This window comes from Carassius carassius, chromosome 2 (genome assembly GCF_963082965.1).
Source record: "Carassius carassius chromosome 2, fCarCar2.1, whole genome shotgun sequence".
NCBI lineage: Eukaryota > Metazoa > Chordata > Actinopteri > Cypriniformes > Cyprinidae > Carassius > Carassius carassius.
In genome coordinates, this window is record NC_081756.1 from 850,963 (window position 1) to 878,495 (window position 27,533).

Here is a 27,533-nt window from a genome sequence, read left to right on the forward strand (position 1 = left end):
GCAAATGTTTCATTGAAAGTTTAATACAATACGATTAATCAATAAAATACCATTAAATATAAATATAAAGAAGAAGCTTTTTATTTTTATTTGTTATTATTAGCTCGTTTAGACCCATTCTTTTTTAAAAGGATTTGCTTTCTATGCTTTTATGCTTAATGGCGAAGCTCACTGGCACACAACGCCCTGTAGACGCGCAGCGCATGTTTCAGACTGGAGTGATTTTCCATGAGATTCAATCGCCTTATAACATCAGAATACACGCATATGCATAATATCATTAGACAAAACCACATCGAACAGAATAACACCGAATTCAAACATTCTTCATCTGATGACGTCTGAGTTATTTGAGTCGTTGTTATTTTTAGAAACCGAAAGTAAAACGGGAGGAACACCGGGAGCACGCTTGGACTGCCGCTGATCTGTGTCGCTTATTTCTGAATTTATCTGATTTCTCTTCGTCTCCGGTGAGTTTGTTTCCTCACTGAACATCGATGATGTATCTCATGTGATTTATTCTGCAAGAATTTCGCTCAGAGTTTGTTTTATTGGAGTCTGTCTGTATTCACAGGAATGCTGTCGATTATTATCGTTTTACTGAATCTCCTCATAGAGACTTCAGGTAAGAACACGACTGGATTTCATTCAGTGGTATGCTTATTTTCCTTACAGACCCGATGAGATAAATATTCATATTTATAGAGTAATTCATATACGTGATCGATTTCTATTATTTAGGGAGACCGAACGTCCCAGGACACGTCCTGGCCAGGGTTTATATATTGTCTAAAATATCCAGGTTTTGTCTTTTGTTTCCTGTTTTCATAATGAATGAGGTAATCGTTTGATCAATGACATGCAGACATTGTACGTGATCGACCGATCGTGGTGCGTGAGAAGGAGGGATCTACAGAGAAGGCCAAAGCGACGCAAACACATGAACAAAGCGGAGCAGACCGATCTGTGTCTGACAGCGAAGTACCGCGAGAGCGATTCTGAAGAAGCCGTCTGCTCTCTACAGCTCTCGCGATACTTTGTCATACAACAACTGGTCTGCGCAGTGCAAACAATGACAAATCCTGGATATGTAGAAATCCTGGCCAGGTGCCCTGCGAAATGGCACGTTTGGTCACCCTAAATTATTATTGCACTAGATTACAGATTGTATGGAATATGATTTATGGTAATATGACAGTATCAACACGAACTCAAAAGAATAGGCCCGGTATATTTCAAACGCAGTTCGTTTTCGTTCTTCGTTTGGCGGTAAAAATACATTTGAAAAGGCTGAGCGACGGTTTGAATGACTGTTTTCGATCATTCCAACGCCCTGCAGAGCTGGAGGCGGTGTGTAGATTAATGTAAACCCGTCTCGACGCTCGCGCCCAGCCCCTACACAACAACGATGAAATGATGAAGTGTAGGCCATCTAGCTTTGAGATGGACCTGATGGTCAGAATATTATAGACTAAAGAATAATTATTAGCTGCAGCTCAGAGTCAAGTATCATGTTTGCAATACCCGTTCATTTCCCATAACCAGTCGTTTGTGATTAGCCAGCCGCCCTTCAGAAACACACGGTCAAGCCAGCCACGAGTGAAATAATGATGCGCGTGCATTACTATAATTACGGTAATATCAGGAACAAGACAGAGGGAGCGCACTTTTAGAGCGCTTCGTTTACACCGCAGGTCTTCATGCCCAATTCTGATTTATTTATATATCCGATGTTTTTGGCTGTCCATTTACGCTTTCTTTCAATTGTGACCCATATCCAATTCATGTGTTTACTGCCATACCATCTGAAACTTTGCGCATGCGGTGTTGTTATTTAGGCTACCACCACATGTGCTTCCTCAAGAGAATAATGTGACTTGTGCTGACAACGAGTCACAATGAGCAATTAAAAAAAAAAAAAAAAAAAAAAAAAACGGAGGAAAAAAAATAATAATTCTCCATTAAAAGACCTCAGATTGATTTATGATTTGTTGGAATCAGACAAAAAATTACTGAATCACCCATTTGAAGTCGATAGTGAAGTCCTTCATCTTTTCTTATTATTAATTAGAATATTAATAATCACAATACTGCTATTTATTGTATTGTATCTTTGCTATTATAAATAAGAACAGATACAAAAAAAACAAAAAACAAAAAAACAAACAAAAACAGTACAGGTAGCCTAGAAAGAAACAAAAAATGCATTACCTTTATAATGTTATATCTAAACTAAAGCATTAATGTACAAAAAACAATCAAATGTAAAAACAACTTGTGTGTTCATTATAAATAAATTGATTATTAAAACTAAAAAAGCAGTTTAATGAAGTGAAGCGAATGATGTCCTCTTTTTTCATTATGATAATGATGCAGACATCCTATACTGTAATGCATGGAACTACATTCTATACAATATTCATAGCTCACATAAAACCATTCTACTGCAGCATTTTGGAGATAAGGGACACTATCACACTTTAGAAGGCTATAAAGACTTAATTTCTAATAAGTATAAACAAAAACAATGTCCGTTTTTTATTCAGAATGTTGCTTTAGAGGGCTATAAAGACCCTGTTTCTAATAAGTAGAAAAAGCCAATGTTCATTACCTATAAGGGACATTCCATACTAAATGCACACCTCATATCAAATAATTTTACTGCAGCATTTTGAAGATATTGGTCTATATGGAGATTTAGAGGGCTATAAAGAAAACATTTCTAATAAGTAGAAAAAAACAATGGTCAGTTCCTATAAGGGACATTCCATACTATATGCACACCTAATATAAAAACATTTTACTGCAGCTTTACATTTACATTTACATTTACATTGAATCATTTAGCAGACGCTTTTATCCAAAGCGACTTACAAATGAGAAGAATAGAAGCAGTCAGGTCAACAAGAGAACAACAACAGTATACAAGTGCCATGACAAGTCTCAGTAAGTCTAGCACAGAACGCATAGCCAGTTTTTTTTTTTTTTTCAAATGAAAAAAAACAAGAAAAGGAAAGCTTTTTGAGATAAGGGACCATATGGTGCCTTAGGGGGTTATAAATACCCAATTTCTAATAAGTAGAAAAATCTAATGGTTAGTTCTTATACTGGACATCACATACTATACGCACACCTCATATCAAACCATTTTACTGCAGTGTTTCTTGAGATATTGGTTTTAGAGAGCTTTAAAGTCCCAATTTCTAATAAGTAGAAAAAAAGAAAGTGACATTCAGCCATTTAACCCATCCAAAGTGCACACACACAGCAGTGAACAGTCGTGGTATTGCTGGCCCCGAGATTCGAACCCACAACCCTAGGGTTAGGAGTCAAACTCTCTAACCACTAGGCCATGACCCCCCCCCCCTCTAAATGGTTAGTTCTTATAATAATTGTAACTCAATAAATGTAACTCTAACTCATATTGCTCAAAGAAGTCAATGCTAGTTTTGATGGAAAGGTGTCAGAATACACAGTGCATTGCAGTTTGCTGCATATTAGCCAGCATAGACGCAGACCAGTCAGGGTGCCCATGCTGAACCCAATTCAACGCCGAAAGCACCAACAGTGGGCACCTGATCATCAGAACTAGACGCACTATGGAAAAAAGGCAAGCCGGCGAAGGGGGTGTGATGCTTTGGGCAATGTTTTGCTGGGAAACCTTGGGTCCTGCCATCCATGTAAATATTAATTTGACCCTTACCACCTTCCTAAGCTTTGCTGCAGACCATGTACACCCTTTCATGGAAACAATATTCCCTGGTGACTGTGGCCTCTTTCAGCAGGATAATGTGCCCTGCCACAAAGGAGCACAACAACGAGTTTGAGGTGTTGACTTGACCTCCAAAATTCCCCAGATCTTAATCTAATCGAGCATCTGTGGGATGTGATGAACAAACGAGTCTGATTCAAAGAGTCCCCACCTCGCAACTTACAGGATTTAAAGGATCTGCTGCTAACATCTTGGTACCAGATACCATGGCACACCTTCAGGGTTCTAGTAGAGTCCATGCCTCGATGGGGCAGGGGCAAAGCTGCTTTGGCAGCAAAAGCGGGACCCAATTTTTGCTTGATTGGTGTATAAAGACATTTTACCATAGCAATTTGGAGTTCAAAATCAAGAAAAGTCTCAGAAACTCTAGTTTTGAGAACTATTTCAAATAATTCGAAAGAAAAGACTATTTCTTCCAAAGTTCCTCCTACATTTTCAGCACACCTAATGTGTCTGTGTACTGTGGCAGTTTGAAGTAGCATGCATTCATACAGAACAAAACACTCAAAGACGTTTTAATATTTCCTCATTTTTGCAACCTATAGAATTTTTTTTTTTAAATAACTAGAAAAAATGATGGCATTTTCTTGCAAAGTATCTCATACTCTATCAGCACAGCTCATCAGAAGTCTGTGTAGTGTGGCAGTTTGAAGTTGCGTACATCCAAATTAAGAAAATTCTTAAAGACTGGAGATTGTTTCTCCAGTTTTCAGGCTTATAGAAACATCAGTTTAAATATGTAAATTAAAATAATGGCCTTTGCATGCTACTCTATGAGAAAATATGAAGTCACACACACTTGTCTGTCACACTATACCTCACACACTGTCTGAACACCAAATATGGAGTCTTTGCTCTGTGAAAGTTTAGAGTAACATGTATTCAATGGATGCATGGATGGATGAATCATATCCCCAGTCTTCCTTCTGGAAATCTCAATTAAAGTTCAGTTCCAAACCTAATCTAATTAACTGTGCGTTCACACCAGACGCGACGTGCATGAATAAGTCACGCTATTCACGCGTAGTTGGATGCTTGAACATTTTGAGGTTAGGGCCATTACATAGTCAAAACATTGGCCCCAAGGCTACGCATGGACACAAACTCCCCATCCTGATCACCACCGCCTATCTCTGCACTGCCTTTGTTGCTGACGATGTAAAATCAGCAATAGAATGCACTCCTCTTCAGTTGCCATTTTGATCTGAATATCATGTGACCCGACTCTACTAATATCACCCGACTCTACTACCCCCTGTTGCGTGGGCCGTGTATTGCATAAACCCATCGCCCATGACATTTATGTCCACTGTTTAGACTATGAAAGGGAGCACGTAACTCACGTTGCTTGCTTGCATTGCTCACGTTGACTATGTAACGGCCCTTATTCGCTTCAAATTAACTTCACAACAGACGCAAATTTGCGTCATGGGAGGGGCTTCTGCCAGTTGAGTTCACGCAGCATTGTGATTTTAACCACCATTTTTATTCAGATAATTTTCAAAATATTACTTTTATCGTGTCATGAAATGTAGTTTTAAAAGTATTTCAGGAGAGAATGTAGATGTTTTAAACTCAAAAATGCAGTTTATTTAAAGACAGCGTCTATTTAAAAATGTATTTCGCCGATTTTCAGAGACGAGCTCCATTTGATCAGTGGGTGTTCAGCGATCATGTATCCGCCGAGAGCAGTCTCAACTCGGCTAGACCTTCTGACATTTGTCGCTGGCTCGGATGTCTCTTTAGTGGATCAAGATAAAATATAACTTGTTTGGGGTAAATCCAATCTTTGGTTTTATTCAATTAATCTATTAGTATGTTATCTATACAAGTGCAATATAATTTTTATCGTGTCATTCCCGCTGCCTCATTCATGCGAAACGTGCCACAGGTTGTCTATTCGCGTCTTTACATTGACTTCACATTGAAATTACTCGCACCAGCCAGACGCTCTATCCGTGTCTAGTGTGAATGCACCATAAGAGTCAGGAACAATGGATAGTTACCGACAGATTTGCTGGAGCAGGATTGACACTGAACTCTGCAGTAGAGGTAGTATTATGTGCCTTTTAAAAATAGTCAGTGTTCCTATTTAAGTGGTTAAATAACATATTGTTGTATGAGGACACATGTTACTCCAAACTGCCACAGTACACAGATTTCATATTAGTGGTGCTGATAGAGTAGGAGGTGTTTTGCATGAAATGGCCATTGTTTTCCTATATAAAGGCTGCAAATATTAGGTGAGTTTCCTTAGGGAAATTTATTATTATTATTTATTGGAATGGATAAATGTACAGTTTTATAACTCTAAATGTGAAATAATTGCTTGCTCCTAAAACAAAATCATACAGTAAAGTGTTTTCCATTGATTCACTCATAGATATTAGAATTTTAGAGTAAGAACTCACCACTGTTTCTTACTACTTATTAATAATGGGGTTTTTATAGCCCTCTAAAGTGTCATGGTCCCATATCTCAAAAATGCTAATTGTAGTAAACCTTACTACATTCGAATTACAACTGGTTGAGGCGGCCAAGTATGGACCAGATTCCGGTCAGAGAATCAGGAGAGCAGGAGAAGTCTTTAGATTGAGACATTTATTTAATCCAATATATGCATCTGCATATGCATCTGGTATGAATTAAGATGTGTTCTACAAAGAAACAAAGGAAATAATTACAAATTACTCACTATTAACAAATGTATAAATTGCCTATAACATCTACTGACATAATATAATAGCATAGCACCACTATGGTATTTATCAGCAAATATGCATTTGTAACCCAAACATATATATAACAGAAATGTGTGTACTCAAAGTGATAATATGGTCAACAACAAGACAATAAGGGACTGAGTAATGCCCGCTTGTATACATAATTATATAAGTAAATACGTTTGTGACGGCGACATGTAGCTGACAATATATTTGACTCAGCAAAACAGGTGGTTTATACAGATGTAATCTGCAGGGGGTAGATCTGCCAGACGTGGGGTTTGAGGTTTGGCGCGGTAGTACTGACAGTCTCGACAGCTGTGCTGGTGTTTACAAACTGCTTCTTGGCCTTGAAGTATCCAATACTGGTGGCGCAGTTCTGCTAGAACCCTTTCTGAGCCAGGGTGAAGGAGTCGTTGATCTGTCTCCTTAATTAACAGCTTAGTGATAGGATGGCTAGGGTCTAATACAATTGGGTGTATGGCCTCTGGGTCAAGGTCCCTAGCACGCCGTAGCCGTCCGCCCACTCTAATGAGACCAGTGGCGTTATCATATTCAGGGGCACGTGAGCCTAAGCGACTGGTTTGTGTAACAGGATGTCCGGCCTTTAAATGTCTAACCTCAGTAGGAAAGGAGTCCATTTGAGCCTGTGCTGAAGTAGCTTTTCAGCTTCAACATATTCAGAAGCCTGTAGGATAGTCAGTGTCGGTGGTAGCCGCCCCATGCAGGGATCTAACAGTGGCCTGGACGAGCTCTTGCCATGTGTGGAATTGGCTTGGATCTGGAAGAGAACGTCTAAGTAATGAAACAGCGCCAATAAAGGCAGATTTCTTTAATTCATTGCAGTCAGGCTCTCCTTCCGTTTTGGGCATTGACGGCCACTTGTCAGGTGACTGATTCAGGAAGGCTGGACCTGGCTTCCACTGATGAGGGACTGTTAATTCTGTCAGTCTCTGTTAAAGTCTGTATCTCTGCCACACATGTCCCTACAAACACTTTGTAGCGGCATGATTCAGATGTCAACCAGTACAACACATTGGTAGAGTCACACCAGAAAGTGACTTTGTGGACAGGTATGGTCAACTCAGTTTGGATCACCTTGCCCAACTGGGCGCCGGTAAGGGCAGCACAGAGCTCCAAACGAGGTATTGACAGGCATTTGCGAGGCATTTGCGAGGTGCTACTCTAGACCTGGCCAAGACAAAGGTAAGAATAACCTGTCCTTGATCATCTGTGGTGTGTAGATATGCCACTGAACCGTAGGCCCTTTCTGATGCATCACTAAAGACATGAAGCTCTCGGGTGGCCGATGGGTTGTCAGCAGAGACTGGGGTGTATGATCGAGGGAACTGCAACTTGGTAAGAATTGGGAGCTCTCCGGCCCAGGTGAGCCAACTTTCTCTCAAATGCAACAGCTCTATGGGGTCGTCCAAACCAAGATCGTGCTTCCAGAGGTCTTGAATAATGACTTTGGCCCTGGTCGTGAATGGGATAATGAACCCTGAAGGGTCATACTGACTTGCCAATGTTTAATATATATTCCTCATTGTAGGCTCAGCAGTCTCCACAGAACGCAAGTTGTACCCCAGAGTGTCATTGATGCAATCCCACCGCAGACCAAGAGTGAGTTCCTGAAGATCCATGCTGCTTTGTGTTAACCAGCGCTCACTGTTTGCAGACCTGGCCTCTGGAGGTAGGTGTTGGGTTACAGATGGCACATTGCATGCCCACTGTCTAATCTCAAAGCCCCCTTCGAAAAATGATCTGGCGCAGCCCATCCACTATCTCTTTAGCCTCACTTTTGTCGTTGGTACACTGTGAAGGCAGTTGTCGACATAGAATGAATGTTCCACAATATCAACTAAGTCAGCCATATCATCTTTGTGCCCTTGGACATGTTGTTGGAGGGCATGGATTGCACAACAGGGGCTCCATGTAGTGCCAAATGGAAGCACTTGCCACTCATATATCTTAGGTTCTGCTTCCCTTTTCATGTCTCTCCAAAGGAAACGCAGTATTGATTTGTCCCCAGGCAGCAAGCGGACTTGGTGGAACATACCGTTGATGTCCCCACTGATAGCAACATTGTGCTGTCGAAATCTCAGGAGGACACCTAGTAAGGATGGTCCCAAAGTTGACCCTGGCAGCAGCTGATCATTCAAAGACTGTCCTTGATGTTGGAAGGAGCAGTTGAAGACAATTCTGTCTTTACCATTGTGTTGCACCATGTGGTGTGGAATGAACCAAGACTCTGTCCATTGGTCCGCTTCCTCTGCACTTATCTTAGCCACATAACCAGCTAACTCCAACATACGGATCTCACTGCAGTAAACTTTAGCCTTTTCTTGATCCCGTGACAGTCTGCGCTTTGTGCGGCGTAAACTAGAGAGAAACTCAGAGGGGTTTTTCTCAGCAATGGGGTAGCATATCGTTGTACATGGTCCACCGCCACTCTGATAGTGGCATTTTGAAGCAAGGTGTAAGCCTCTTTGTCCTGTTTGGACCTGGTAATTATCTTAGTATTGTATGGTAGGGTGTCAACTTGCCAGAGTCTTTCCACATGATAAATCAGGTCATCACGTGTTGGAACTGTCATTATGTGGAGGCACTGCTGATTTCCCCTTGAGGGCTGCATGGGACTCACCGGGCCTTGGAGAGACCATCCAAGTTGTGTATGAACAGCAATGGGTCCCCCTACTGGGCCTTTGCATATGGGCTGAACAGGTGTCAGGAGATGCGGTATGTCAGTCCCAATAAGTGGTTTCACTCTGTCCATAGGAGGCAGTGGCAGGTCCTGCAGGTGTCGATAGGCCTTCTGGAGAGCAGCCACTGGGTAGTTGTGTTCTGCTAGACACAGGTTCATAGCAGTGAATGCATTGTGTAGAGCAAACTTCCTCTCAGGCTTGGATACTGAAAACACCTCAAAGGTTACAGATGATCCTGCAAGTTCAGTGTGACACTGGTGGATTGTCTGTAAGGGGAGCAATTCAGGGGTACCAGATAATTTAAGCTGCTGCACTACTGGCTGAAGCACTAATGTTCTCTCTGACCCGTCATCAAGAACTGCATGAGTTTCCATAGTTTGCTGACTATTGTGTAGAAGGACTTTAACCACTTTCAGCATGACCTTGGGTGAATGGTTAGGACGATAAAGGTAAATCCTGGTAGGTGGCAAACTGACCATGAGAACAGCCCTGGAAGTATCATCAACAGAATCATGCAGAAATGTAAGTTGTAACTCTTTACAAACACCACATGTTCGCTTGACGTTGCAGACCTCCACTGCATGAGTTCGGCCACACCTCCAGCAGCACTTTCCCTCTTTAATCCAAGTGATAATTTGAGCTTTAGTTAGTTTCTTAAACTGGTCACAGGCATTGAGGTAATGATCCCTGCTATCACAATGAGGACAATATGGCCTGGGCTTTGGCTTTGAGCTAGATTTCTGTGCTGCAGCATCAGGACCTTTCATGGCTCTCTCACTGGTCAACAGAACAGGTGTAAATCGCTCCTTTGGACGAGTAGATGTTGTAGGTTTACCACAGGACTTGGGTGAGTCGCTCTGAAACAAGGCTGCCACTCGGTTGGAAATGCGTTTAGCCTGGGACTTAATCTCTAACCAAGTAGCCAGATCGGGGAGTGTACAGGCTTTGTCTGTGCCTGTCTGGAGAATACCCTTACTCAGGTAGTATTCAACAAAGCTATCATGATAGGCAGCTGGCAACTTGCTGAGCAGACGATCCACATGAGAGGCACACATGAGCTCGAAACCATTCTGACCTTCAAGAGTCCTCAACATGCCCACCAATGATTCTACTGATAATGCAAAGGAGTCAAAGGCATTAGCATCGCCCAGTCTAAGTGGTGGACTGTTCATGATGGCACCCAGCTCGGACTGCATAAGTTGTCTTGACTGCCCATACTTATCCTGAAGCGCTTGCAGCGCAGCTGATTATGGATGTGAATGATACATGTAGGCTTTAGCTAGCTGCTGAGCACTGGGAAGATTCAAATGGCTTAACAGGACGTGGTATTTGTATTGCTCACTGAGATAGCTGTGATGACTTAACAAATTATCCAATGCCAATTTTAACATGGCAAAGTCACTCTCATTACCACTTTCAAACACTGGTAGATTAGTTTGTGGGATACCATAAAATGAAGCATATAGTAGCTCTGTACCAGGGTATGCAGACTGTGTGTGGGGGAAGTGCAGGAATGAGGGTCACTGAGCAAAGTTAGCATTAGGTGGCATAGCTGATGCCTGCTGGTTAGTAACTGGAAGTTGCCGATGATGTACATGTGTGCTCACTGGAGGGTTCAATGATTGATGTATCACATATGGACTTGTAGACAGCTGTGGCATAGACGGCATGCTCATATTCATGGAGTGTGCAGCAGTGGACATAACTGTGGCTAATGAGGAAGGCTGAGGTACAACGTACGATGCTGACATCACTGTGCTTAATGGTGCAGTTATAGGGGCAGTCTGAGATACTGTAGAGACTGGTGATGAAACTGCTTGTGGCAAGTGGAGTGGTTTAGGAAAACAAACAGTCACGGTTTCAGTGGTAGGTAATGTCAGTGCCTGTGGCCTGAGTGACAGCCGTGATGTATCGTCCAGCATGATCTGATCACCTGAGGAAGGGTGTATGGATGATGTCACGGCTGCTGAGACAATGAGGGAGACTCTGGACTTATAGCTGGACTACTCTGATTAGGTAGAGGTGGGGGCAAAGGGCTGGCTGGTGAGCCTGGAGGCACAGAAGTAGCTGAACCAGAGTCTTCAATGAGCATGGTAGATACAAGCTTTGCTACCTCAAGTTCAGTCTCTGCTTGATGCATCTTGCGCTGTCTCTCTAGATGCTTAGACAAAGCCTCCTTAGCTGTGAGAGCCTCTTCCTGAATGCACTGAGCTTCGTTTGCTTGTGTCTACAGCCGCTGATATTCCATGTCAGCGAGTGAGTCCTCCTGTACCTGCTGCCGGAGACTGTCAAACTGTCTCTGCTTAATCTTCTCCTCCAAAACAGCAGTCTGGACATTAGAGAGTTCTGGTGGAAGATAAACACCAGTGGAGGTAATGGAACGCCTGCTGGTCCTGGAATGGGAGCTGGTACTGCTGTGGGACGTTTTCCTCGAGCTGCTTCTACGTTGACTGGGACAAGGGGTAGAAACTTTAGGAGGATGGTCCTCTACGGGCCGGTAGCCAACCTCATAATCATCCACGTGAAGTGGAAGATTTGTCCTACGGCGAGGTCTTTCCATTGTCTCTGTGTCACTTACTGTTGGGTCCATACTGGTTTGATGTTGCACTCAATCCAGCTCGAAGGACCAAACTAATGTAGTAAACCTTACTACATTCGAATTACAGCTGGTTGAGGCGGCCAAGTATGGACCAGATTCCGGTCAGAGAATCAGGAGAGCAGGAGAAGTCTTGAGACATTTATTTAATCCAATTTTAAACACATTACAGAAACATAGCAGCAGCTTAAACAAAGACAGACAGCGATCTTCACTGGCAGGTAACAGTAATAAGTGTCCCCCTAGGGAACATGAATTGAACTTTGGTTCCTAGTTCCTGAATAGGCTTTCTGACACTAATGCAAAAGTATTTCTGATGAGCTGTTCAGAGAGTATGGGATGTTCCATATAAGAACTGACCATTTATTTATTCTACTTATTAGAAATGGGGTCTTTATAGTCCCCAAAAGCACCACATAGTCCCATATCTAAAAATAATGTTGCAGTAAAATGGTTTGATATGAGGTCTGCGTATATTATGAGATGTCCAGTATAAGAACTAACCATTAGCTGTTTCTACTTATTAGAAATGGGTTCTTTTGAGGCCTCTGAAGTGTAATAATGTGTCATATCTCAAAAATGCTGCAGTAAAATGTTTCTATATGAGGTGTGCACATAATTTGTAATGTCCCTTGCAGGAAATGACCATTGGTTTTTACTACTTATTAGTAATGGGGTCTTTATAGCCCTCTAAAGTGCCATATGGTTTCATATATCAAAAATGCTGCAGTAAAATAATAAAAATTATAATTCCTTACATTTATATAGCACTTTTCTAGGCACTCAAAGTGCTTTAAAATGATTTAATTTGAGGTGTGGATATAGTATTGGACGTCCCATATAAGGTCTAACCATTAGCTTTTTCTACTCTTAAGAAATGGGGACTTTATAACCCATGTGAATTGTAATAATGTGTCATATCTAGAAAATGCTGATTTAAAATGTTTTCATATGAGGTATGCATGAAGTATGGGACTTCCCATATACAAACGGACCACTCATTTGTTTATTAGAAATGGGGTCTTTGTAGCCCTCTAAATCAAATAATTTCCCATTTCTCTTTTTCTATGAATCCTGCTATGATTTGAAAGGCCGTAAAATATAGCAAAACACAACCATGAAAACACCAATAAATAACACAAATATTATAGCAGAAGTAAAAAAAAAAAGAAATCGAGAAATGTAATCTTGTTATATTATATGTAAATTCTGGGTGTCTAAATGAAAAGTGCTCTGAAAGAGGTTCTCTCTGTGTGTTCCTGCCAGTACTGTGATCATGGTTATATGCACACTCCCAAATTTCAATCGCGAGTTTTTTTTTCACGGAATTTTATGTGGTGTCATGATTTGATAAAAACAAAGGTTATTTATTGTATGTTCATTTTGATATTTAATTTACTGTATACCCTTTAAATTTCTTACTGAAAGAACAACAGCAACAATATGGTGTAACATTTAATTGAAACACATGTATTTGGTAATTGCTACCTTGTATTTTTACTCTTTCCTTTAATTCTTTAAAAAAAAAACCCGGGTCTTCAACACCAAGTCTCATTGCAATTTCTTTCTAGGAATTAAATGCTTTCTCTGAATCTTTAAAGTCTCTCTGCAAGCGATCGTACAGGTGCGGGTATATCTGTGAAGCTCAGCTATTTGACACTCCAGTGTATTCAGGAGATGTTGCTCTCCTGTAGGGCCTCCACAGAATGAGGAACGAACTGAGGACAAAAAATGTATAAATAAAAAAACACATGTCAAAGAAGGTGGAGTTTCTGAACACACCCATTGATTGCGTAACTGCCATAGACCAATGGAAGCTCAAAGGTAATCAGGAGCCAAAGTGAACTCCCCCAGAAAGTATGCTCTGGTCAGCTGTTTCGAACTGCTGAAACAAACTTCATTTCGGCCTGATTTTGTTAGGAATGACGTCATATCAGTTAATTCTTCGATTTTGTTTTAAGTATGGAGCAATGCTTCCTGAAAGGGGTCATATGATGTTGCTAAAAACAACATTATTTTGTGTATTTGTTGTAATGAAATGTGTTTATGCATTGTAAGGTTCAAAAAAACATATTTTACATACTGTACATTATTGTTTCTCGTCGTTTTGAAAAGCGAGGTGTGCTCTGGTTGGTCAGATATCAAGTGTGTTGTGATTGGCTGAATACCTCAAGTGTGTGACTGAAATGTTACGCCCCTCACCAGACTGTGATGCTGTGTCAAGTCAAGTCAAGTCACCTTTATTTACATAGCGCTTTAAACTAAATACATTGCGTCAAAGCAACTGAACAACATTCATTAGGAAAACAGTATGTCAATAATGCAAAATGACAGCTAAAGGCAGTTCATCATTGAATTCAGTGATGTCATCTCAGTTCATTTTAAATAGTGTTTGTGCATTTATTTGCAAATCAAGTCAATGATATCGCTGTAAAAAAAGTGGCCTGTGCTCTCAATGTCAAATGCAGAAATGTTAATCCATGCATTTATGACCTCAAGGTTAGATTATTGTAATGCTTTATTGGGTGGTTGTTCTGCACGCTTAGTAAACAAACTACAGCTAGTCCAAAATGCAGCAGCAAGAGTTCTTACTAGAACCAGGAAGTATGACCATATTAGCCCGGTCCTGTCAACACTGCACTGGCTCCCTATCAAACATCGTATAGATTTTAAAATATTGCTTATTACTTATAAAGCCCTGAATGGTTTAGCACCTGAGTATTTGAATGAGCTCCTTTTACATTATAATCCTCTACGTCCGCTACATTCTCAAAACTCAGGCAATTTGATAATACCTAGAATATCAAAATCAACTGCGGGCGGCAGATCCTTTTCCTATTTGGCGCCTAAACTCTGGAATAACCTACCTAACATTGTTCGGGAGGCAGACACACTCTTGCAGTTTAAATCTAGATTAAAAACCCATCTCTTTAACCTGGTTTACACATAACATACTAATATGTTTTTAATATCCAAATCCGTTAAAGGATTTTTAGGCTGCATTAATTAGGTAAACCGGAACCAAGAACACTTCCCATAACACCCTATGTACTTGCTACATCATTAGAAGAATGGCATCTATGCTAATATTAGTCTGTTTCTCTCTTATTCCGAGGTCACCGTAGCCACCAGATCCAGTCTGTATCCAGATCAGAGGGTGACTGCAGTCGAAGGAAAGATTGCGATCAAATAGCACACCTAGGTTCCTAACTGATGATGAAGAATTGACAGAGCAGCCATCAAGTCTTAGACAGTGTTCTAGGTTATTACATGCAGAGTTTGTAGGCCCTATAATTAACACCTCTGTTTTTTTTTCAGAATGTAGCAGTAAGAAATTACTCGTCATCCAGTTTTTTATATCGACAATGCTTTCAATTAGTTTTTCAAATTGGCGTGTTTCACCTGGCCGCGAAGAAATATAGAGCTGAGTATCATCAGCATAACAGTGACAGCTAACACCATGTTTCCTGATGATATCTCCAAAGGGTAACATATAAAACATGAAGAGTAGCGGCCATAGTACTGAGCCTTGAGGTACTCCATACTGCACTTGTGATCGATATGATACCTCTTCATTCACTGCTACGAACTGATGGCGGTCATATAAGTACGATTTAAACCATGCTAATGCACTTCCACTAATGCCAACAAAGTGTTCAAGTCTATGCAAAAGAATGTTGTGGTCAATTGTGTCAAATGCAGCACTAAGATCTAATAGAACTAATAGAGATACACCCACGATCAGATGATAAGAGCAGGTCATTTGTAAGGAGAGCAGTCTCAGTATAATGATAGGGTCTAAATCCTGACTGGAAATCCTCACATATACCATTTTTCTGTAAGAAGGAATATAATTGTGAGGATACCACCTTTTCTAGTATCTTGGACAGAAAAGGGAGATTCGAGATTGGTATATAAATAACTAGTTCTTCGGGGTCAAGTTGTGGTTTTTTGATGAGAGGCTTAATAACAGTCAGTTTGAAGGTTTTGGTGACATATCCTAATGAAAATGAGAAATTAAATAATAGTCAGAAGAGGATATATGACTTCTGGAAGCACCTCTTTTAGGAGCTAAGATGAAATAGGGTCTAACATACATGTTGTTGGTTTAGATGATTTAACAAGTTTATACAATTCTTCCTCTCCTATGGTAGAGAATGAGTGGAACTGTTCCTCAGGGGGTCTATAGTGCACTGTCTGATGTGATACTGTAGCTGTCGGCTGAATGGTTGCAATTTTATCTCTAATAGTATCGATTTTAGAAGTAAAGTAGTTCATAAAGTCATTACTGCTGTGATGTTGGGAAATGTCAACACTTGTTGATGCTTTATTTTTTCGTTAATTTAGCCACTGTATTGAATAAGTACCTGGGGTTATTTTTGTTTTTTTCTAAAAGAGAATAAAAGTAATCGGATCTAGCAGTTTTTAATGCTTTTCTGTAGGATAGGTTACTTTCCCGCCAAGCAATACGAAATACCTCTAGTTTTGTTTTCCTCCAGCTACGCTACATTTTTCGGGCTGCTCTCTTTATCTCTCCATGGTGTCATACTGGTTTCCTTGACCTCCCTTAAGCGTAAAGGACCAACTGTATTTAAAATGCTAGAAAAGAGAGAGTCCATAGTTTCTGTTTTGGATATGCTAAGGAATTTGGATACATCAGGAAGATGTAAAAAGCAGTCTTTTGTGTTAGAAGTGATGGTTCTTCCATACTTGTAACAAGAAGTATAATTTACAATTTTGGCTATATGAAGTTTGCACAAAACTAAATAATGATCTGAGATATCATCACTTGGCAGCATAATTTCAACACTATCAACATCAATTCCATGTGACAGTATTAAATTTAGAGTCTGTGTCCCAGCACGGTTGCCGTGATTTTGCCAAGACCAATGTTCTTGGACCAACATCCTTTGATGATGCTGGAACAACATTATTGTCCAAAAATAAAGACTTAACCCAATCTCTACCCCTAAACCTAGCTCTACCCATTATTTATTCCTAAAATTGGTGGGAAATAATATCTGAATAACAAGGGTGTAGAAGCGCCTAACCCTGTTTTTAAGCCTAAACCAGATATTTCCTGAAAAGTTATATCTCAGTTCTGATTGGCTGATTAGAATGTTGTTCCAGGTTCAACATGGATGTTGATCCAGGAACATGTTGTACTTGTTGAAATCCCACTCACCGCCCCAACATGACGATACAAAGCCAATAAAAACCCATCACAAACGAGGCATTTGTAGCATTCAGTGGGGACATAATTACTGATTATAATGACTTATACTGTTTTTTTAGGTGTTGAGTTGTGTATCACGCTGCGTAAACATTAAACCATGTCTGCAGTTGTGATCGGAGAAACAACAAACAGGTTTTACTCTACACTGCTCAAAACTCACATTTTTATCATCAGTGGCAAATTCTTTAAATATGAAAACATACTTACAGGCTGTGAGTCAGAAGCACCAGACTGTCCTTGCAAAGTTGCAACTGCCCAACAGAATAAACCCCGACAGGGTGATCAGGACCCCGACGCGAAGCGGCTTATTACACGGCTACTTGCCAGTTAATAAATAAATAAATAATCAGACGCAAAATATTGATTTGAGTTGATATATTTGAACGCAAAGCTTCTGTGAAGACAGCAGTTGTGAGCAAGCGGCACAATCACACTAAACTGACATTTAAGGCAAACGGTGCAGTCAAACCACATATCAGAATCAGAATCAGAATCAGAAAGAGCTTTATTGCCAAGTATGCTTGCGCATACAAGGAATTTGTTTTAGTGACATAAGCTTCCAGTAAACAGAGACAACAACACACAGACAAAAAAAAAAAAAAAAATTTACAGGAGATTTACAAATTGGCAAATAAATAAGTGTATAAACAATTGTGCTATAAATGATAATGGAATAGGATTGAGTGAGATGCAGGAATGTTCTAGGATGGAGGGGTAACAAATAAATATAAGGATATTGCACATTTTTGCATAAGTTTAAGTGGGAAACATTTAACTGTTCATGAGGTAGATTGCCTGGGGGAAGAAACTATTCTTGTGCCTTGCTGTTCTTGTATTTGCGGCTCTGAGGCGCCGGCCAGATGGCAAAAGTTCAAAGATGGGGTGACTTGGATGTGAGGGATCCAGAGTGATTTTCTGAGTCCTTTTCCTCACTCTGGATGTGTACAGTTCTTGGAGGGTGGGCAGGGGAGCACCAATAATCCTTTCAGCAGTCCGAACAGTTCTCTGTAGTCTTCTGATATCTGATTTTGTAGCTGAACCAAACCAGACAGTAATTGAAGTACACAGGACTGACTCAATGACGGCTGAGTAGAACTGTTTCAGCAGCTCCTGTGGCAGGTTAAACTTCCTCAGCTGGCGAAGGAAATACAACCTTTGTTGGGCTTTTTTCACAATGGAGCCAATGTGATTGTCCCACTTCAGGTCCTGAGAGATGGTGGTTCCCAGGAATCTGAATGACTCCACTGCAGTCACAGTGCTGTTCATGATGGTGAGTGGGGAAAGTGCAGGGGGGTTTCTCCTAAAGTCCACAGTCATCTCCACTGTTTTGAGCGTGTTCAGCTCCAGGTTGTTAAGACTGCACCAGACAGCCAGCTGCTCAACCTCCTGTCTGTAAGCAGACTCGTCACCGTCCTGGATGAGGCCGATGACTGTAGTGTCGTCTGCAAACTTCAGGAGCTTGACAGAGGGGTCTTTAGAGGTGCAGTCGTTGGTGTACAGGGAGAAGAGCAGAGGGGAGAGAACACATCCCTGAGGGGCACCAGTGTTGGTGGAGCAGCTGTTTGACATGAATTTCCCCAGTCTCACTAACTGTTGCCTATCTGTCAGAAAGCTGGTGATCCACTGACAGATAGAGCTAGGAACAGAGAGCTGGGTCAGTTTGGTCTGGAGGGTTGTTGGGATGATGGTGTTGAAAGCCGAACTAAAGTCCACAAACAGGATCCTCACATAAGTCCCTGTTTTGTCCAGATGTTGCAGGATGAAGTGCAATGCCATGTTGATTGCATCATCCACGGACCTGTTTGCTCGGTACGCAAACTGCAGGGGGTCTAGTAAGGGTCCAGTGATGTCCTTCAGATAAGCCAGAACCAGTTTTTCAAACGACTTCATGACGACAGACGTTAGAGCCACAGGTCTGTAGTCGTTAAGTCCTGTTATCTTGGGTTTCTTTGGAATGGGGATTATGGTTGAGCGTTTGAAGCAGGAAGGCACTTCACACAACTCCAGAGATCTGTTAAAGATCTGTGAAAAGATGGGGGCCAGCTGGTCAGCACAGATTTTCAGACAGGCTGGTGTAACGCCATCTGGGCCTGGTGCTTTTCTTCTTTTGTTTTTCTTGAAGACCTGGCGCACATCATCTTCACAGATTTGAAGAGCAGGAGGTATGGAGAGGGGGATTGCAGGAGGTGTTAATGGTTGTGCAGGGAGATGGTCAGAGTGGGTGTTGGGGGTTTCAAATCTACTATAAAACTCATTCAGGTCGTTAGCAAGTCGTTGATTAGCCTCAGTGCAAGGGGATGGTGTCTTGTAGTTTGTGATGGCTCTCAGTCCTCTCCAAACTGAAGTAGAGTCGTTGGAAGTAAACTGGTCTTCCAACTTTTTAGCGTAGGTCTTTTTAGCCGCTCTAATCTCTTTGTTCAGTGTGTTCCTGGCCTGATTGTACAAGACCCTGTCCCCATTTCTGTAGGCATCCTCTTTGGCCTGACGAAGGTGTCTGAGTTTTACTGTAAACCATGGCTTATCATTGTTGAATGTTAAATAAGTCCTGGTAGGAATGCATATATCCTCACAGAAACTAATATAGGATGTTACGGTCTCTGTGAGTTCGTCCAGATCGGTGGTAGCAGCTTCAAAAACGCTCCAGTCTGTGATGTCAAAACAAGATTGTAAATCCTGCTCTGTTTCGCTGGTCCATCTCTTCACAGTCTTTACTACAGGTTTAGCAGATTTAAGTTTCTGCTTGTAGGTCGGTATAAGATGAACCAGACAGTGATCAGAACGTCCCAAAGCTGCTCGTGGAACAGAGTGATATGAATCCTTTATTGGGGTGTAACAGTGATCCAGTATATTACTGTCTCTGGTGGGACAGGTAACATGCTGTCTGTATTTTGGCAGTTCACGGGAGAGATTGGCTTTATTAAAGTCCCCAAGAATGATTAAAACAGAGTCCGGGTGTTGTTGTTCTGTGTCTGTGATCTGATCAGCGAGTTTCTGTAAAGCCAGACTTACTTGCGCTTGAGGAGGGATGTAAACACTAACCAGAATGAGCGAGTGAAACTCCCGCGGCGAATAGAACGGCTTGCAGTTGATAAACTGCGTTTCTAGATCAGGACAGCACATCTTCTTTAATACAGTTACATCTGTACACCACCGTTCATTGATGTAAAAGCATGTCCCGCCGCCGCGCGATTTCCCCGTTGATTCTGCGTCGCGATCCGCTCTAAACAGCTGAAAGCCCGGCAGATGGAGTGCGCTGTCCGGTATGGCGTCATTCAGCCAGGTTTCCGTGAAACACAGAGCAGCAGAGTGAGAGAAATCCTTATTTGTCCGAGAGAGCAGAAGGAGTTCGTCCGTTTTGTTGGGTAGAGAGCGGAGATTTGCGAGATGGATGCTAGGCAACGGCGTTCGAAATCCGCGCTTCCTGAGTCTGACGAGCGCTCCCGCTCGCTTTCCCCGTCTGCGCGTCTTGAAGCGCTTGATCAGCGCCGCTGCTCCTCCGATAACAATGTTCAGTAAAACGTCTGTATAATAGAAATCCGGAAAAATATCATGTGGTGTGTTCTGCCGAATGTTCAGCAGTTCATCCCTGGTGAAACTGATCGTGTTTGTTAAACAAAAAACAGGAAAAACGAACAAAAACAGTACAAACACTGGAGAGCCAAGCACTGAAGCAGCCATGTGCGGCGCCATCTTGGATCTTATTTTTTTTATTTTTTTTTTATTTTTTTTTTTTCAGTAAACGTTGTGCAGTAACGTAATAACGTTATTACACAACGTTTCACCACAAAATAATTAAGGCAATAAAATGAATAAGATGGAAATGTTTAAAACCTTACCAGTTTGTTAGTTCTCTTATAATCCATTACAGCGTACAAAGCAATCGTAGAAAAGTGAAATTTTCTGTTCTCATGCAAATCTCCAGATCTTCTGGATTCCAAGTCTCTCTCTCTCTCTCTATGCATTTAGATACAGCATTTAGAATTCAAATTGTAATATAATAAATTGTAAAATGTAATATAGGTCCCCAAATTTCACTCCCGTACAGTAGGATTGGTTTGATGATTGCGTGATATAATTTAATCCATGTTCTAATTGCTCGTTAATGTAGATGTTGATCTCTCTCTCTGTCTCTATCTCTGTCTCTCTCTCTCTCTGTCTCTCTCTCTCTCTCTCTCTCTCTCTCTCAGTGTCGTTGACTGTGGTGGTTCCTCCTGATCCTATAGAGGCTCATGTGGGATCCACAGTGATTCTTCCCTGCTGGATCTCTCCTCCTGAGAACGCTGAAGCTCTGGAGATCCGCTGGTACCGTCCAAATCAGTTCAACAACCCTGTTCTGCTCTATAATCAAAAGAAGATCCAGGACATCCAGGAGGAATCGTACAGGAACCGAAGCTCTTTGACTCTGCGGTCAGATCAGTCTGGAGGACTGGAGGACGGAGATGTCTCTCTACGGCTGGAGAAACTCACTTTTCAGGATGAAGATTCATTTCACTGTTATGTGAGTGGAGAACATTCATATGACAGTGCACAGGTGGTTCTCAAAATCACAGGTGAGTGGTCTGTTTTCTGAAGATCTGCACTTCATTAAAGCTACAGTTCAGCCAAACCTCTTCTGCATAATAAAACTCATCATCATTGAGGACTGTTGATATAAAACTCATCCATATGACAAAATTCCAAGTCTTTTGATTGAGAAACAGACACAACTTGTCATTATTTGCAGAAAATGCTGACATCATGGCATCAAACACTGAGTAAGCATATGGAGTTAAACTCAAGTTATTTGGAAAACCGTAGTGGTCAGCTGATTGATTCTTTGACAAATGATATTGATGCTGATATCATAAAGAGCAAGGTGGCCAATATAAACCGATATATAATATGATATTATACTATTTAATTTCAAGACTGCAAAAAAACCTCCCAGACATAACTTCTGCGATGGATTATGTGAAGTGAAGTGACTTATTGCTTTTATAAAACAGTTATTCCATATATGTAGTAAGGTTTCACAACATAAAACAGAGCAAATAAAGTGTAATGATATTAATACAAACAGTATTCTTCCACCAAACAATATAGTTCCAACAAAGTGGTTGCGGAGCAACACACAGAAGTAAACAAAGGTTTATGTTTGAAGAGTAATTTACAACATCTTCAAACACGTTTCAGCCAATCAGAATCAAGGACCGGAACTATCCGCTGTATAAACAGTATACTTTTTATTCTTCATATAGTTTTTGTGTCAGGAGAAGATCTGAGCATCTGTCTCTCCTCTCTTCAGCTTTAGGATCCGCTCCTGTCCTGTCTCCAAAGTCTCTAGATGATGGGCGTGTGAACATCAGCTGCAGGTCCAGTGGCTGGTATCCAGAGCCCAGCGTCTCATGGACGTCAGATGTAGGAAGGGATCTCCGTCCTGGAGGAACGTCTCACACTCGTGGAGAAGATGAGATGATATCTACCCACAGCTGGACGGCCGTCTCTCTCTCAGACGCTCAACTGGTCTCATGTTCAGTCTCTCTCAGAACTGGAGAATTAAAAGAAGGAAGACTGGACATACAGGGCATCGTGTCTCCAGGTTAGAGAACATGGATATTTGTAGAAACCACAAAAAAGTGATCAAATTAGCTTAAATGCTAGGCCTGCGATCATTTCCATTAGTTCTTCCTGTGAACATAACTTCCTTTAAAAACCTCTGAAGTCAATTATTGCATATATGAATCATTTTCTTTCTAACCCCGAAAATAACTTAAATTACACTTTCAGTTTTAATCGTACAGATAAGAGCAATACAACAATCGAATCTGTAAAGGGTCTACTTTTTTGGATACAGACATAATAACAACAAAACTTTGTGCACTTATAAAATAAAGATAACAAACAAGGTGCGCTGTCTGCAGCCTTGGTCTGCGCTGATCTTCTTTTACAAACACGTCATTAAAATGAACTGTAACTCCGTGAATACTCAACGAAGAGACATGAGAGAGGTATCTATAGAAAGCTTGACATGTCTATTTTTAAACTAAACAAGTGCCGCCGAAAATAGATATTCTGTGATAAAGTAATCCATATGAAAACCACGCGATGTCTGTTTTTCATGTCTCCCTTCATTATATCTAATGTGACCACGCTCCCGCGCTGAAAGCGCTATTCAGATTCAAACTGAAGCGCGCGGCTTGATACGCCCATAACAGAAGAAAAAGCAGAGAGACTGTTCTTCAAGTTCTTTTATTTTACCGTTTGCTTCGCGATGAGAGGAATAACACATAATTCACCCCAAAAAGATGTGATGTGGTTGAGGATTTGAGAAATGGATTTCCTCAGAAAAAAAGAATGAAGCACTTTATTCAGCAGAGATCATAAACATGAGTCTCTTTTTATTTATTTATATACTTGTACTAGTTTTCACATAACGTGTAAACATTTTACTAGTTAGACTTTTTCCAAATACTTTTTCCAAACTATAATTCCTGACTAAATGTATAATCAAGTGAAACATTATGAGGTTTCAATAACAATATACAATACTATACCATTCAAAAGCTTGATGTAAATAATATAAATGTAACAAATAAATGTAACTGTAACAAATGTAACAAAAAATGCTGTTCTTTCAACCCCCCCCCCTCCCCAAAAAAAACCCTGAAAAATAATAATGATAATAATAACGATAAATGTTTATTTATTTATTTTTTTGCAGAAAATCAGATTGTTAAAAGGATTTCTGAAGGATTGTGTGACTGGAGTAATGATGCAAAAACTTCAGCTTTGAAAGTTAGCTTTGATTGTTCCTGATAAACTGTTTATCTTTATTCGCAAGTGGATATTAAATTATGTTGTGGGATAATTAAATATAAAATTATATAGATTTATTTTGTCCTCACATTCTCTCTTGTAACTCCTTCCTCTCAGTGACACAGATGACTGAAAGGCTCATTATGCGGCTCATTATGCAGCTCATTATGCAGCTCATTATGCAGCTCATTATGCAGGCCTTTGTCTTCTCAGGTGTAAATCACAATGATATTCATGATAGTTGACGCCTACTCGCATATGAATTTTACCAACAAAAAGTGTCTTAGAAAATGTAAATCAATATATTGTTTTCTGTGAGTGTTTCTAAAAAACACAATCATGTACATACATGCTGCTCACATATTATTATAGCCCAGTTTGTGCTGATTGCAGTGAGATTAGACTTTACCATTTAGATATTTATAAGAAACTGAAAAAAAGCACAAATGTCAGGGCATCACAAAACTTCTCCAGGCCCCAAAAATACCCTTAGACTCCAGAGGGTTTATGTAATTTATAAAATATCAGCATACATTCTTGAATGCTTGTTCCTTGTCTTATTGTGCTCTGTCAGTTTTCTTCAATGTCAATATTCCCTCTTATTTTTTCAACCTTCCAATCATTAAAAATCAAAAATCTAAACAAAGCATACAGCATTTTTATGTTAAAAGAGTTTTAAAATATGTTTCTACATTACTGTAATTGTTTTATATATTTTTAAGTGTTTAGATTCATCTGGTTTCTGTTTCTCAGATTCATCAGGTACATGGATGGCTCTTTTCCTCATCCTTCTCATCTGTGTTCTTCTGGGTTTGTTTGGGCTGATCCTCTACAAATACAGACACAAACTAACAGGTACAATCTGGCTGAAAGATTTTAAAGATGTGGTTATCAGCAGGTTTTAGTTTCATGAATATCTCATGTGTTGATGTTTTTGATCTGTTCTGCAGGAAAGAAACCAGCTGAAGAAAGTAAGGAACATGAACTTCATTTATCATCTGAACACAGTCACGAATCCTTTCAGGCAGTGATTAGCTGGGGGATATAGGGGAAAATGTACTTTCTCATCCCTATATTTTAAAACAGAAATCTTTTTATTTTATTAATATCTGTTTTTTTAGGGGAAAGCACACAAAAGCTGCCGAAGGGTGCTTCTGAAATACCAGTTAAACTGAATTGACTTCTATACATAATATCAATAATATTACTATAAAATTAATTTTACAAGGGAAATGTTCTTGTCTTGGATATTAAACACTATGGATTTGTATGAAATGTGCTGGCTACACACAGAACTCACAGATCCTTCAGAGTAAAATCAGATCACATGACAGGAGAGATGCTAACTATTCTGACATACATATTAATAAATGAAAGAATCATAAAATACAATTATGTAGTTTGTTGCTCATTCACAGAGTCTGGAGTATTGTGAAGCAGATAATGAAACCATCCACTGATATTTTCTCTCATTTCAGACTGTGAGGAGGAAACTCTGGAGAGACTGATAAAAGCAGGTATCTGAAGATGTTTGTTCTGTGCTATATGTGTATTAGAAATGTAACTGCTGACATTAACATCTAAAACAGAAAACATCAGTCTCAGTGACTCTCAGTGGAATAAAGGTGAAGGAGAGAGTGGAAATACAATGAACAAAACAACAAAACAATCCAGTTTTGTTATTCTACATTTTGAGTCACAATTGTATATTTTAGAAACTATTGCAAATACAGTATACAAGGGCTGTCTGGAAAGCGTCTAGTCATGTAATATGAAAAAAAAGCAGATGAGAGATGAAATACGAAAACATGATGGACCCTTCTGACTGTCCTTGTCCTTGTTGACTATGTTTGTTGTATCTTATTTGATAAAAGTCTATATTTCATATTACATGACTAACTTTCTGGACAGTCCTCGTATACATTTTTAATGCAAATGCTATGTGTCTAACATAACATAATGTGAATACAGTTCTCATAATGCATGGATTAATCTGCATCACTCCCACAGTCACATAATCATTCACTTCTCATACTATTATATTCTATTATACTATTATATTATTATACTCATTTTTTGTTAGATACTGTTAAATTTAGGTTTAGAATTTTTCCCTCTCTAAAATCTCAAATAATGTGTTTTCACTGTAGTTGTGGAAGACATGAATACAGAAGAGCTGAGGGAACATGCAGGTATGATCTCATCTGAGTTATAAATGCATTTATGTGTAAAGATCATCTCATCTACATCAGGATTAATAACTGTTGCTCATGTGTTTTTCCTCACAGTTGAGATCACTATCGACCGTGAGCGTTTACATCCAGGTCTGAGGGTTTCTAATAACTGTAAAATCCTGAGAGACAGTGAAGAATATAAACCCACTGGAGAGGGATTTCCATATCAATTATGTGCTTTTGGAGCCCAAATATTCACCTCTGGTCGTCACTATTGGGAAGTAGAGCTGGCACTAGAAAATACACCTCCCAAAATCTTCTGGATGATTGGTGTGGTGAAACATGGAAACTTTATTATAAGAGACAGTTCTGCTTTAACCCCATCAAGGGGTTTCTGGTTCTTGTGTTCAGACGGTCCTCGTGGCTTTTACACCAACACTGATCCACCAGTTAAACTCTCTCTGACACCGAGACCTGAACGACTGGGAGTTCTGTTCGATTATGATGACGGTCAGCTGTCCTTTTACAACGTCACAGAGAGAAAACATCTCCTGACCATCAGCAGCAGATTCTCTGGATCAGTCGTTCCTCTCTTCAATCCTGGAGCAGGTGATGAGAGTCCACTTAAAATCCTGGATCTTCCTAAACCTGTAGAACCAGCTGAACCCAGTCAGCCTTCACAGAATAACATGGTAACTGTAGAATTAGATGTAAAGGCCAGTGATAATCCAGAAACTGTAGAACCAGCTGAACCCAGTCAGCCTTTACTGAGTAACATGGTAGCTGTAGAATTAGATGTAAAGGCCAGTGATAATCCAGAAACTGTAGAACAAGCTGAATCCAGTCAGGCTTCACACATTTCTACATCAGACGAGAGCAGCGCAGTGGGGATCAGTAACAGCTCAGACGCCAGACTGACCAAAGCAGTTTAATCAGAAGGACATACGTGCATAAAAAATACCTGATGCATGAAAAACTACAAACATCTGTTAAAATGTACTGATATGGTTCAGACACAATAATTTTTAAGATTAGGGTTGATTCCCAGTGATAATGCATCATTAATTAAATCAAAAATCAATGAATGACATCCTCACATGACGTCATTCAACCCTACAGTGTCACATGACACATCACATTAAAGTGCTGTAGATTTAATTCCTCCCTTGTATCAACTAAACAATACTCCTAATCAAACTAACACGGCCAGTCGAGGGGTTAACTGTTTAATCATCAGATATAACACAACACAACTTTCCCTACAGTGATGCAAACACTGAATGTGTGCATGGAGCTGTGTGTGCAAACATCTGCCTACAGTCACATAAAGACCCCAGAGGAAAATAATAAACGTTTGATTATTAATCCTGTAAATACAAAGGCAGCTAACGGATCTACATACATGTGCAAATGTTTTAACATGTTAGAGATAATTCATGTTAGATTTATTTCAGCTCTGTTATACAGCGCGTGTTAAACTGCTCTGTAAATACATTAATGTCTCATTTGTACTAGCATTTAAATAACTTTAG

At 40.2% G+C, this 27,533-nt stretch overlaps 1 protein-coding gene across 3 annotated transcripts; it reads left to right on the forward strand.

Moving 5' to 3' along the window:
• Positions 1 to 279: 279 nt before the first annotated feature.
• LOC132099441 (butyrophilin subfamily 1 member A1-like) lies at positions 280 to 27,467 on the forward strand. 3 transcript variants are annotated; one of them, XM_059505750.1, is made up of 9 exons: positions 280 to 470; positions 575 to 625; positions 21,220 to 21,582; positions 22,317 to 22,610; positions 24,581 to 24,682; positions 24,778 to 24,798; positions 25,306 to 25,344; positions 25,978 to 26,019; positions 26,116 to 27,467. In XM_059505750.1, the coding sequence occupies exons 2-9, from the start codon at positions 577 to 579 to the stop codon at positions 26,931 to 26,933; spliced, it is 1,728 nt and encodes a 575-aa protein (XP_059361733.1). In that variant the 5' UTR covers positions 280 to 470; positions 575 to 576; the 3' UTR covers positions 26,934 to 27,467. The 3 variants fall into 3 exon arrangements, with proteins under 3 accessions (XP_059361733.1, XP_059361734.1, XP_059361735.1); XM_059505751.1 differs by having other exon boundaries at positions 24,590 to 24,682; XM_059505752.1 differs by lacking the exon at positions 24,778 to 24,798.
• The last annotated feature ends 66 nt before the right edge of the window (positions 27,468 to 27,533 follow it).

What these genes read in the sequence shown, in the direction of transcription:
- LOC132099441 (XM_059505750.1), top strand. Translation starts at nt 577, where the DNA reads ATGCTGTCGATTATTATCGTTTTACTGAATCTCCTCATAGAGACTTCA. An exon ending in ACAGGGCATCGTGTCTCCAG is followed by an intron (nt 22,611 to 24,580) that starts GTTAGAGAACAT and finishes TCTGTTTCTCAG; the next exon opens with ATTCATCAGGTACATGGATG. An exon ending in AAAGAAACCAGCTGAAGAAA is followed by an intron (nt 24,799 to 25,305) that starts GTAAGGAACATG and finishes CTCTCATTTCAG; the next exon opens with ACTGTGAGGAGGAAACTCTG.